Source organism: Mesoplodon densirostris, chromosome 5 (assembly GCF_025265405.1).
Source record: "Mesoplodon densirostris isolate mMesDen1 chromosome 5, mMesDen1 primary haplotype, whole genome shotgun sequence".
Taxonomy (NCBI): Eukaryota; Metazoa; Chordata; class Mammalia; order Artiodactyla; family Ziphiidae; genus Mesoplodon; species Mesoplodon densirostris.
In genome coordinates, this window is record NC_082665.1 from 56479848 (window position 1) to 56494397 (window position 14550).

The following is a 14550-nucleotide window of genomic DNA, read 5'->3' on the forward strand; positions in this document are numbered from 1 at the left end:
TTATTTAAAAGTCTTCTGAAAAAGGAGATTATCTTCTTTAAGCAGAGCTTCTAAATAACTGTCAGTTTGCTCCAGGTCTCCTGCTGGACCACCCTGGAAAAGAGAAGCAACAATCATAGGAGGGGAAGAAGCTACAGGGTTTATTCCTGTAATCTGGGTGGCCTTGGACCAGTCTTCCCTATGATTCATGTAGCAACAAAACCCAGTTTGCATTTGAATAATGCTTTTAACCTTTTGAAATGTTTTTGCATTTAATCTCATTTTATGCTCACAAGTGGTTAGGAACTTGAATCTTTTTTTTCTTCTTCTTCTTCTTCTTCTTCTTCTTTAGTGGAAATTAGTTCAACTGTGTTTTTTGGGGTTTTTTTTTTCCCCTTCTATTTAATTACTTGTCATATTCCTAAAGCCCCCGCCCTCATTCATTTTTCTGTTATAGGCTCTGATCTTCCATCTTAAAATTCATGAATTTTTAGCCTTAGAGGCAAAACAGACGGGTAGGCATATTCTGACTTCTCTGTTTCTCCTTTTTCCTCTGCAGCATCTTTTCCCACAACCTTTGGCTTGCTGCCCTGATCTGTCCCCTTTTCTCTTTCCCTCAGTTCTCCATTGGGGTAATCTCAAGCTCTCCTTCCTTGAGCTTCTTGATCCATGAACAGCTGGACAAATGCTCCCTCTTTACTGACCTAAGTCTCACTCTCTCAGGCCCAACCATGGGATCACCTCATACTCCAACTGTGCTGATGGACAGAATTTTTAGGAAGGACCTTTCAGAAATAATCCCAATGTTATTATTGTTTCCAATAAGTGTCTGGCACTATCATAGTTTCTCCATCCCTCACCTGGTTCCATTAAATGTGTTTTTGCTTTGCTCCCTTTGCCCTAGGTTTGCTCAGTCTTCTAACAAGCCTGAATTGTACTGAGTCCCAGCTTTGTAACTAGGACCCTGTTTGGGTTTCCATGATACTGATATTCACTAGGATTTCCAAATATTCACTGACCCTGAGGAATGCCCTGTGTGACCCTTTCTGACACTGACAGCTCTCAGCCTGTTAAGTCTGGTCTAATCCTTTGGCTCCTGCTCTCTACCCTGCAGACTAGACTTCCTGCTAGGACTCCAGGTTGATCCTGTCCCCAGGTTCTTTGTGTGTGTGTGTGTGTGTGGTACACGGGCCTCTCACTGTTGTGGCCTCTCCTGTTGCAGAGCACAGGCTCCGGATGCACAGGCTCAGCGGCCATGGCTCACGGGCCCAGCCGCTCCGTGGCATGTGGGATCTTCCCGGACCGGGGCACGAACCCATGTCCCCTGCATCGGCAGGCGGGCTCTCAACCACTGCGCCACCAGGGAGGCCCTGTCCCCAGGTTCTTCATGTGCTGCCCCAACCGTCTGTTCCAGGTCCACCGCATCTCATGTGTCTGCTCTACTCCATGGTAGTTGCTCGGGCAATTAAAGGCACTGAAAACGGAAATTTCAAGTGGGGGATGAGAGTAAACATATCTGGGCAGGAGCCTTTTGAGTACCTCTCCAATGAGACTGGATAAAACATTTCACATTCTGTGGGCTAAAGCCCTTCACCTCTTTACTAAAGTTTGTGAATAAAACAAATTAAGTTAGTATAATTGCTCTGGCTACTGTGAGGGAACCCAGGGGTTTGACACGGAAGGAAGAGTAAACTACTATTCTTTCATTTTGTTTTTCCTAGCTGAACAGATTTGCTATTGTGAGAGCCAAATAATTTTTATGAACTTTCTTGATAGACAGTGGTGTTCCATTACTATGATAAAGAACTTCTTTGGTCTCTCTAGTTGTTCTTGTTAGTGAAACAACAGTCATCACTGAAACCCTATCATGTGTGAGGCTCCACCAGACCTTTTACATGCAAAAACATTCGCCACCCTCTGCAGCCACAAGAACCCAAAGGAGCTCCACTCAAATCCCACTCTCACAAATTGGCTTAGGTAGTACTGTTGACAGAAGGACAAATATAATTACCATTATGTGAAAACGGTTAGCTTTAATCATCCTTTTAATTTTAATAATGAAACAGTTTAACTGTTGCCTAGACCACCCAAGAAGAGAGGGATCGTCTGTTTTGGCTATATACTTAATCAAAAAGACTTTCTGTGTTTTTATTTTGTATTTTATATAAGAGAAATCCCAGAAAATCCAAAGATGTATAGTTTTTGAAAGAGCAATGAACTCTCACACTGACTGAAAACCAGACAGTCGGCTTCAAAGTCCATGCTCATCATGTTCAATACTGATGCTCAGCAAGTTTCCTCGTCTGTCTCTCCGCGACCCCCTTCATGGGCAAAGCCATCCTCCAGGCCTCCAGGCAGGTCTCTCTGGGAGACAGCTCCTGCCCTCTCTCCCTGCATGGACCAGGAAGGACCTGTCTCCTGTTCCAGACTCAGGGCCTATGTCTGAGTTTTGTGTGGGTCCTGAGACAATTTTCTCCCCATCAGACCCTATTTCCATATACTTTTTTAAAGCAGGCTAGATGATATCTAAGGAGCTTCCAGTTTACCATGACAATAAACTGAGCCAAAGGCTAGTCTTGAGGCAGCCCAGAGAGTGCCCAGGTGTCCATCACCAGTGCTGGGGAAGCGACACAAAGTGCTGGGTGCTGAGTGTTTGATGCCAAGTTGCTCCAGACACAGACCTGCCCTTGCGGGCCCCCAGAGAGCTCTCAGACCCCCTCTTAGGGAGCTCTCCTAGGAATCCCACTCACCAACCTTTGTTTATACCCCAAGGAAAGCTGAGAAACACAGTCATAGTTCCTGGGCTCACTGTTGATTTCTCAATTTATTTCTAGCATCTACAGAAAGACTTTTCAACATTGGATATATATACTTTAATTTTTGATGTTTTCTCCCCAGCATTTGTATATGCTGTAGTAGAAGATGGGTCTTTCTTCACTGGCTCAATCTATCATAGAAGCCCAATTCTTTTTTTTTTTTTTTTTTTTTTTTTTGCTGTACGCGGGCCTCTCACTGCCGTGGCCTCCCCCGCTGCGGAGCACAGGCTCCGGACACACAGGCCCCGCGGCCATGGCTCGCGGGCCCAGCCGCTCCGCGGCACGTGGGATCCTCCGGGATCGGGGCACGAACCCGTGTCCCCCGCATCGGCAGGCGGACTCCCAACCACTGCGCCACCAGGGAGGCCCGAAGCCCAATTCTTTATGCATTCAAATATATAAACAAACAAGAAGAACAGTAATTCATAGTTACATGATATTTTCCAACCTCTCTAACCTCTCCTCTAAGATTAGAAGAGTCTGTTTTTTTAACCTCTGTATTAGGATAAAAATTAAAATATTTTGTTGTCTGAAAAAATTAGAAAAAATTTCCTACTGGAAATATGCTACTGAGGAGACAGCATGATTGAACTATACCAACATCACAAGCAAAGCTTCTGATTTTTTAAAGGGAAACAGTAATAGGCCTTTAAAACAGTGTTCTAATTTATACTTTCAAATTTCACTTATTTGTGATTTCAATATCCATTAAGAGAGTTAGGGCTCGGTTAAGTGACCCATCCAAAGTCATAAGTGGATGATGACATTAGGAGAGGAAGCTAGCCCAGCGCTCTCTACACAATGTGTGTTCCTATTACTCAAATAAAATTTCATTTCTTACCAGCTGAAGTTTCTGCAATAATACCGTCAGTTTCACACGAAGATTATTCAGTTTGTCTTCAGTGATTTTTCTTTTTTTTTCACATTGTCCCAGGGATACTTCATTAACCACTCTTCTTCTGTTTGCATCACAGATAATGGATTGCATGGTTTCCTTTAGTTTTTTATCATATTGGACCATGTAAACATTATGGATCTGGGAATGTTTTAAAAACAGTTTTAGTATATTTTTAAAATATTACTTTCCTCCCTAATAGCAGAATATCATATTCCAATTCTACACATATATACCAAGTGTCAACTCTGTACATATGTACTATGGGTGGTCTACATTTAAGATACGTTGATCCCTTAAGGGACTAACAATCTGATGGAAGAGGAAGAGAAAGAAGGAAAAATGCACAATAGTCCAGTAACTATAATATAAAGAGGCATGCCAAGGTCAGCTCAGAAACCCTTGCTTTGGAATAAAGAATAAACCTAGTAATGCTTGAATTTGTTCTCCTACCAGGGCTACCATATTCTTCAAGGCACAAAGGGGATAGGTGCCTGTGACCACTCACCACAGCACCAGTAACTCATAGATGACGACAGAGTGTCCAGCCACTTGGGCCTTTAAATGTGTGATTTATAACTCAAGTCTGTAGCATCTGAAAAGCACAGAAGCTACAGTAAGAGGAATTCCTAGTCTGCCACTCTCCTTGGGTTCCCTAATCTGATGTAAAGAGTACGGTTATATACTAACGCATGTGACCTTTGCTAATTCAGGAGTCTTGGTTATTTTCCGAGAGCTCGTGTTGCGCCTGAGACACTCACAGAATGGAAAGAAGTAATGGAGTGGCCAAATGCTTCAATTTCAAAATGACATTAATTGCCTGTATCAACATCTTGAGAGGGCCAGGGGATATTCTGAGAAAAGAGATACAGGGCAAATCCTGTTTTGATAAACATTTGAATGTTTCAGCAATAAGAAGATTTCTGTATTCTAATAGGCTGGGTTGCCAGGAAAACTGTAAGGTCGCCTCGTTTGTCTTCTGGGTCCACCCTGTCCCCCTTCACCCTCCTCCACTACACTCACTAATACATGCAGGCCCTTCCCCAACACTGCCACATCATCCCCTTTAAGCACTCATTGACCTCACACATTTCTCCTTTCTGTATAAAATTCTTTAAACAAACAAAACCCCCTAAGTATACTGAATTCTGTTTAATAGACATTCACCAACTACTTCCTAAATTCGAGGCACTGAATTTTATTATAGGTGATGCAGAGGTATGTAAGATTCAGTCTTTGCCCTCAAGAAGCTTCTAGTCTACAGAATGAGATAATACAAGTACGCAAATATTGTATCTTTATGGGAGAAAATGTATTGTGCCCCAAGTAAGGCACAGATATTATTAGAGTTGAGAGGTGGGTGTGGAGTCTCCATTAAATAGAAGAGCATTAAAGTTCTGACTTAAGGTATTTGAGTTGGATTGACATCACTAATTTACCTCCAATTATGTATACTATTCATGTGCTATTAACTGAGAGGAATATTTGGGAGCAGGGAGCCAAATACCACTCCACAGTGGTAAACAATGGCCATATATGTGTGCATTTATATATATATACACACATACATTCACACATATGTATCATGTGTTGTATTAAAGGTGAGAGTTAATTGTGAAATCTGTAGATTGCCACGTAAAGAAATCTTAGATTTCTTTCGAGACTTACACTGCCTGGATATTTGTGTGAGGGCACAAGGAATTAGACTCTGAAATCCTTGACCTGGATCTGCCTCTTCTTACCTCATTTCCTGAGTTCTAGGCCTCGCCCTTCCAGGTATACATCAAGCTCCCTCCTGCCACAGGCCCTTTGCCCTTGCTGTTTTCTTTGTTCAGCAGATTCAGCCCCAGATATACACAAGACTCACTTTTGGTCTCAACTAGTATGAAAACATGGCTCAGATATTCCTTGCTATCTGTATCTGAAATAGCCTCCCCTTTCCCAACACACCATCACTGTCTATCCCCTGGCCTTGCCCAATTATTTTATGGCACATCACATTGTATGTTTATTTATGTTTTATTTAAGTGTTTGTTATCTATCTTTCCCTCGGGAATGTAACCTCAATGTAAAAAAAAAAAATTGGTTTTGTACACCTCTCTATTTCCAACGCCTGTCACATGGCACTAAATAGTGAAGAGTTAGGACAGCAGATGTTCAGAATTCACAGCAAAGTGACTTCAAATACGAGGGCCAAACCTGCCTTGAAATGCAGGCTACATTCTGAGATCTTGGAGGGGCATCCTTTTTTGAACATGCTCAATTCAACCTAAAAGAAGTTGATGGCTTAAAACTAAGGCAATAACCACCTCCTCCAAGAAACTTCATAGGTGCTTCCCGTGGAGGCTTCTGTCAAACCCAGGAAGTGAGATCTCCCACAGCCTGAAGGTAGAGTAGGGTAAATAATTCAACACAGCTGGAATAATGAGGACAGAGTCATGGACAGTTCAGATGTCAGCAGCCAATTATAGTTCTTAGTTTTCAGAACTTTAGAATTTTGTAGCTTTTGCCATCCTAAACAATAGCCAGGAAACACTTTCTTGTAAAAAGCAACAACAATAATAAAACAAACCAAAACAAATAAAATTAAAAATATAAAATATGAAAAATAATATTACCTAGAAAAATAACAGTATTGCTCATCAGCAATAAAAAGGAACACACGATTGATATACTTAATGGATCTGAAGGACATTATGTTGAGTGAATAAAGCCAATTATAAAGTGACACCTACTGTATGATACCACTTTGATAACATCCCACAGATGACAAAGTTATAGAGACAGAGAACAGATGAGCAGTTGCCTGGGGTTAGGGGTGTTTGTGTGTGTGGAGTGTGACTATAAAGGGATAGCACAGGGAGATTTTTGTGGCAATGGGAGCTCCTACCCTGACAGTGGTGGTGGCCATACAAATCCACACGTGATAAAACAAGACACACATTTTACCAATTTCAATTTCCTGCTTTTGATGTTGTACTATAAGTATACAATTATGGAAGACATAAGCATTGGAAAAACTGGGATAAAGGGTACAGTTCTGTACAATTCTATAATTTGCTGTGTATCTATAATTAATTTTTTAAAAGGTTCAAAAGACAGCACTGTTAATACAGTACAACACTAAGAATGTTTATACAGAAGAAGAACTACAATCCTGCAGCCTGTGGAACAAAAACCACATTCACAGAAAGATAGAAAAGATGAAAAGGGACAGGGCTATGTACCAGATGAAGGAACAAGATAAAACACCAGAAAAACAACTAAATGAAGTGGAGATAGGCAACCTTCCAGAAAAAGAACTCAGAATAATGATAGTGAAGATGATCCAGGACCTCAGAAAAAGAATGGAGGCAAGGATTGAGAAGATGCAAGAAATGTTTAACAAAGACCTAGAAGAATTAAAGAACAAACAAACAGAGATGAACAATAAAATAACTGAAATGAAAAATACAATAGAAGGAATCAATAGCAGAATAACTAAGGCAGAAGAACAGATAAGTGACCTGGAAGACAGAATGGTGGAATTCAGTGCTACAGAACAGAACAAAAACAAAAGAATGAAAAGAAATGAAGACAGCCTAAGAGACCTCTGGGACAACACTAAATGCAACAAAATTCACATTATAGGGGTGCCAGAAGGAGAAGAGAGAGAGAAAGGACCTGATAAAATATTTGAAGAGGTTATAGTCGAAAACTTCCCTAACATGGGAAAGGAAATAGTCACCCAAGTCCAGGAAGCGCAGAGAGTCCCATACAGGAAAACCCCAAGGAGAAATATGCCAAGACACATGGTAATCAAATTGTCAAAAATTAAAGACAAAGAAAAATTATTGAAAGCACCAAGGGAAAAATGACAAATAACATACAAGGGAATTCCCATAAGGTTAACAGCTGATTTCTCAGCAGAAACTCTACAAGCTAGAAGGGAGTGGAATGATAACTTAAGGTGATGAAAGCGAAGAACCTACAACCAAGATTACTCTACCTGGCAAGGATCTCATTCAGATTTGATGGAGAAATCAAAAGCTTTACAGACAAGCAAAAGCTAAGAGAATTCAGCACCACCAAACCAGCTCTAAAACAAATGCTACAAGAACTTCTCTAAGTGGGAAACAGAAGAGAAGAAAAGGACCTACAAAAACAAACCCAAAACAATTAAGAAAATGGTAATAGGAACATACATATCGATAATTACCTTAAACGTGAATGGATTAAATGCGCCAACCAAAAGACACAGGCTTGTTAAATGGATACAAAAACAAGACTCATATATATGCTGTCTACAAGAGACCCACTTCAGACCTAGGGACACATACAGACTGAAAGTGAGGGGATGGAAAAAGATATTCCATGCAAATGGAAATCAAAAGAAAGCTGGAGTAGCAATACTCATATCAGATAAAATAGACTTTACAATAAAGAATGTTACAAGAGACAAGGAAGGACACTACAGAATGATCAAGGGATCAATCCAAGAAGAAGATATAACAATTATAAATATATATGCACCCAAAATAGGAGCACCTCAATATATAAGGCAACTGCTAACAGCTATAATAAAGGAAATCAACAGTAATACAATAATAGTGGGGGACTTTAACACCTCACTTACACCAATGGACAGATCATCCAAACAGAAAATTAATAAGGAAACCCAAGTTTTAAATGACACAATAGACCAGAGAGATTTAAATGATATTTATAGGACATTCCATCCAAAAACAGCAGATTACACTTTCTTCTCAAGTGCACATGGAATATTCTCCAGGACAGATCACATCTTGGGTCCAAAATCAAGCCTCAGTAAATTTAAGAAAACTGAAATCATATCAAGCAACTTTTCTGACCACAACGCTATGAGATTAGAAATGAATTACAGGGAAAAAAACGTAAAAAACACAAACACATGGAGGTTAAACAATACGTTACTAAATAGCCAAGAGATCACTGAAGAAATCAAAGAGGAAATCAAAAACTACCTAGAGACAAATGACAATGAAAACACGAAAATCCAAAACCTATGGGATGCAGCAAAAGCAGTTATAAGAGGGAAGATTATAGCTATACAAGCCTACCTCAAGAAACAAGAAAAATCTCAAATAAAAAATCTAACGTTACACCTAAATGAACTAGAGAAAGAAGAAAAAACAAAACCCAAAGCTAGCAGAAGGAAGGAAATCATCAAGATCAGAGCAGAAATAAATGAAATAGAAACAAAGAAAACAACAGCAAAGACCAATAAAACTAAAAGCTGGTTCTTCAAGAAGACAAACAAAATTGATAAACCATTAGCCACACTCATCAAGAAAAAGAGGAAGAGGACTCAAATTAATAAAATTAGAAATGAAAAAGGAGAAGTTACAACAGACATAGCAGAAATACAAAGCATCCTAAGAGACTACTACAAGCAACTCTATGCCAATAAAATGGACAACCTGGAAGAAATGGACAAATTCTTAGAAAGGTATAACCTTCCAAGACTGAACTAGGAAGAAAGAGAAAATATGAACAGACCAATCACAAGTAATGAAATTGAAACTGTGATTAAAAATCTTCCAACAAACAAAAGTCCAGGACCAGATGGCTTCACACATGAATTCTATCAAACATTTAGAGAAGAGCTAACACCCATCCTTCTCAAACTCTTCCAAAAAATTGCAGAGGAAGGAACACTCCCAAACTCATTCTATGAGGCCACCATCACCCTGATACCAAAACCAGACAAAGATACTACAAAAAAAGAAAATTACAAACCAATATCACTGATGAATATAGATGCAAAAATCCTCAGCAAAATACTAGCAAACAGAATTCAACAATATATTAAAAGGATCATACACCATGATCAAGTAGGATTGATCCCAGGGATAAAAGGATTCTTCAATATATGCAAATCAATCAATGTGATACACCACATTAACAAACTGAATAAAAACCACAGGATGATCTTAACAGATGCAGAAAAAGCTTTTGACAAAATTCAACACCTATCTATGAAAGAAAATCTCCAGAAAGTGGGCATAGAGGGAACCTACCTCAACATAATAAAGGCCATATATGACAAACCCACAGCAAACATCATTCTCAATGGTGAAAAATGGAAAGCATTTCCTCTAAGATCAGGAATAAGACAAGGACGTCCACTCTCACCATTATTATTCAACATAGTTTTGGAAGTCCTAGCCATGGCAATCAGAGAAGAAAAAGAAATAAAAGGAATACAAACTGGAAAAGAAGAAGTAAAACTGTCACTGTTTGCAGATGACAGGATACTATACATAGAGAATCCTAAAGATGCCACCAGAAAACTCCTAGAGCTAATCAATGAATTTGGTAAAGTTGCAGGATACAAAATTAATGCACAGAAATCTCTGGCATTCCTATATACTAATGATGAAAAATCTGAAAGAGAAATTAAGGAAACACTCCCATTTACCATTGCTACAACAAGAATAAAATACCTAGGAATAAACCTACCTAGGGAGACATAAGACCTGTATGCAGAAAATTATAAGACACTGATGAAAGAAATTAAAAATGACATCAACAGATGGAGAGATATACCATGTTCTTGGATGGGAAGAATCAATATTGTGAAAATGACTATACTACCCAAAGCAATCTACAGATTCAATGCAATCCCTATCAAATTACCAATGGCATTTTTTACAGAACTAGAACAAAAAATCTTAAAATTTGTTCGGAGACACAAAAGACCCCAAAAAGCCAAAGCAGTCTTGAGGGAAAAAATCAGAGCTGGAGGAACCAGACTCCCTGATTTCAGACTAGACTACAAAGCTACAGTTGTCAAGACAATACGGTACTGGCACAAAAACAGAAATATAGATCAATGGAACAAGATAGAAAGCCCAGAGATAAACCCATGCACCTATGGTCAACTAGTTAGTCTATGACAAAGGAGACAAAGATATACAGTGGAGAAAAGACAGTCTCTTCAATAAATGATGTTGGGAAAACTGGACAGCTACATGTAAAAGAATGAAATTAGAACACTCCCTAACACCATACACAGAAATAAACTCAAAATGGATTAGAGACCTTAATGTAAGACCAGACATTATAAAACTTTTAGAGGGAAACATAGGAAGAACACTCTTTGACATAAATCACAGTAAGATCTTTTTTGATCCACCTCCTAGAGTAATGGAAATAAAAACAAAAATAAACAAACGGGACCTAATGAAACTTCAAAGCTTTTGCACAGCAAAGGAAACCATAAACAAAATGAAAAGACAACTCTTAGAATGGGAGAAAATATTTGCAAACGAATCAACGGACAAAGGATTGATCTCCAAAATATATAAACAGCTCATGCAGCTCAATATTAAAAAAACAAACAACCCAATCCAAAAATGGACAGAAGACCTAAATAGACATTCCTCCAACGAAGACATACAGATGGCCAAGAAACACATGAAAAGCTACTCAATATCACTAATTATTAGAGAAATGCAAATCAAAACTACAATGAGGTATCATCTCACACCAGTTAGAATGGGCATCATCAGAAAATCTACAAACAACAAATGCTGGAGAGGGTGTGGAGAAAAGGGAACCCTCTTGCACTGTTGGTGGGAATGTAAATTGATACAGCCATTATGGAGAATAGTATGGACGTTCCTTAAAAAACTAAAAATAGAACTACCATATGACCCAGCCATCCCACTACTGGGCATATACCCAGAGAAAACCATAATCCAAAAAGACACATGCACCCCAATGTTCACTGCAGCACTATTTACAATAGCCAGGTCATGGAAGCAACCTAAATGCCCCTCAACAGACAACTGGATAAAGCAGATGTGGTACATATATACAATGAAATATTACTCAGCCATAGAAAGGAACGAAATTGGGACATTTGTAGAGACGTGGATGGATCCAGAGACTGTCATACAGAGTGAAGTAAGTCAGAATGAGAAAAACAAATATTGTATATTAACGCATATATGTGGAACGTAGAAAAATAGTACAGATGCACCAGTTTGCAGGGCAGAAATTGAGACACAGATGTAGAGGACAAATGTATGGACACCAAGGGGGGAAAGTGGTGGGTGGTGGGGGGGGGGGATGAATTGGGAGATTGGGATTGACATGTATACACTAATAGGTATAAAATAGGTAACTAATAAGAACCTGCTGTATAAGAAAATAAAAATAAATTTTTAAAAAAGGCTGTTTATACAGCATGCTATATTCAAAATCATATTCAGTCTCTCAACGTTCACTATTTTGTAACCAGCAAACTGTATTTCCTTCAAGCACTAACGGCCAGTTTAGCCAGTTTCCTGATTTATGCTTCCTCCTTTCTCAGGCTAACATCTCAATGAGGTTTCTATAAAAGGTAACAATTTTGACAACTTTTAAAGCTCAATATAAAAGGACTTCTGGTTGTTTTAACATTTTAATTAAGGTGAGTAGAGAATTGTAACAGGATGAGAGGCTTAGTTCTGCTGGTTGAACTCACTCTTGTAGTGGTATTTGCGGCAGATCAAAAATGGAATTCTTCCAAACCCCATTAATTCAGAATGGAATTAGGATTTGAGAGAAAGGATATTCAACTGAGATTTTAATTTTCTGCCTTGAATTTAAAAAGTCAGAGCTCTGGCAGCTCTGGAGCTCCAGAATCCTAATAAGTTTGCACAAAGTAAGGCAGGACTACAAAATCTATAGATTTTGCACCCTATTTACAAGAATATGCATGTGTTTGTGTGGGCAGACACTACAGCAGAAACAATCAACTTTGAATCAATGCACCATAGTAAGGTCCAGATGCATTCAAAGCTACTTATTGATGTTGCTAGGATATGAGAGGATTGCTAATTTTAAGGATTCGATAATCTAGTTTGGGAGAAAATAAAATACAGGAAACTACTGTAATACAAGGCAGAAAATTTAATTAATGCTAAAGTAGAGTTTTAAGGTTCTCTCAGAACACAGAAGTCAAGACTAATTTCACATGGAGAGACGGAGGTAGGCTTGACGTAGAAGGTAGCATTGATCAGGCTGTACAAAGGGTGGGCAGGATTTCCAGAGGCCAACCGTGGCCTGGGAGAGTGGAGAAGAGTATTCAGGGAGACAGCACGGGGAAACGCTCAGAGGCAGGCCAGTCTAGTAGGTTGGAGCAACTCCATTTTGGATGGAGCAGATGGCTTGCAAGAGGAAAGAATAAAAGATGGTGGTTCAGGTTGGGTTGCAAAGGACCACCAATGCTGTCATGAATCATCTTCTACTCTAATAGTTATGGACACTGCTGATGTGGTCCGGGCGAGGTGACCAAAAAAGTTTGTGCCTTACAAAGGGTCCTCCCTTTATTAAACGTACACACCTTAAAGCAAGGTGCATAGAGTTAACCCTACATGGATTGCAATAAATGATTTCAATAGTTTTTATAACCATCCACTTAAAGCTACTAATCATTAATAAAGTCCTTAAGACCAGTTTCATGTAAAGAAAATCATGATTCCAATTGTTCTGTATTTTGCTTGCAACATCTCCATGTCAACAGGAACTCATGGTCTCTTGACTGTTTATCTTGCTTTGCTTCTTTGAATCCCACTTGAACATTACGAGGATTCTACTCATCATCTATGCTAACACCTTGAATAAACACTTATTCAGTCTGGCCTCCAAGACCCAACAACTTGGCTCCATTACCGAGTGTAGACACTGAAAAAATATCATCTAGAAACAGACATGAAGGACATGTATAAGCTTGGATACGCTGAGATGTATGATAAAGTAATTCTTAGCAAATTTCTAAGTTTTTTTAGTGTAAATAGTTAAATCAGAGTTCCCTAACCAGTAGATAAGGATGTGTCAAGAGATCCAGGAACCTTACTGGTGATTTGTCAAGCTGGCTGCCACAGACAGAGTTGGGACAATTCCCGGTGGGACAGTAAACAACCTGCCTACCACATGCCCTCCCCACACCATATTTTACTGTCAGCATCTCCCCATATACATCTCACCATGTAATGTCAAGGTCTCTAGTAAGTAAACAATAATTCTTTTATGCCAATAGGCTGAGAAGCTGTAGTATACCTATTGCAAGTAATACTTGCAAACTTTATCATAAGGATGAAGTATTACAGTCTGGATAAGAATGAGATAGAATAAATGAGGTAGTGAAAAGAGCTTTGGAGTGGCACAAATCTGGGTTCCAATCCTGAATCTACTACTTACTTGCATCATGACATTGGAATGTTATCTTTCTGGTTCTCCACTTCCTCATTACTAACATGGAGATAGTGGCACCTATACATCCCAAAGCTGTGAGAATTAAATGAAGTAACATATATAAAAGGCCTAGTTTAGTGCCTGGAGCTAGTGGCTCCTAATCAATCACAGTGTTAGATTTGCTGATGAAAATAATACTAGTAAAAAAAATAATAATAATAGTGCTAGAATAGGGTCAAAAATATGTTGGAAAAAAGCTGTCTTTTACTCTAATTAGGAAATGACAATTAAGTCTTCACAATGAAAATGTTCAATTACTGCTCTTTCAACAAAATGCTACTCAGAAAATAAATTCACTTTTCAGTTGAACAATGATGAGAAATTAAGAACCACAATATTCCTTCATTTCCAGTTGCTTATCACAGGCCAGTAGGCACTCAGGCAGAAATATCAGAGGCAAATATATCAACAGGGGTATTACATTTAGGCACACCCTAAAATCCAAACACTTTGTGACACAGACTTTCTAGGAAGAAATCTAGTTTAGGTTCTAATTTTCATTTCAAGTTTGCCTAGTTATATGCTTTGGGGAACTTACTTCCCAATTCTGTTTCATTTATAAAACATGAATATTCCAATATATTCCATTCCCCACAA

The 14550-nt window shown here is 38.9% G+C and overlaps 1 protein-coding gene across 1 annotated transcript in view; it reads right to left on the reverse strand.

Moving 5' to 3' along the window:
* MORC1 (MORC family CW-type zinc finger 1) overlaps positions 1–14550 on the reverse strand; it is a 217545-nt gene continuing 202995 nt past the window's right edge. The window contains 2 exon segments of the mRNA XM_060099828.1: positions 1–93; positions 3637–3831. Coding sequence (XP_059955811.1) covers positions 1–93; positions 3637–3831 — 288 coding nt within the window.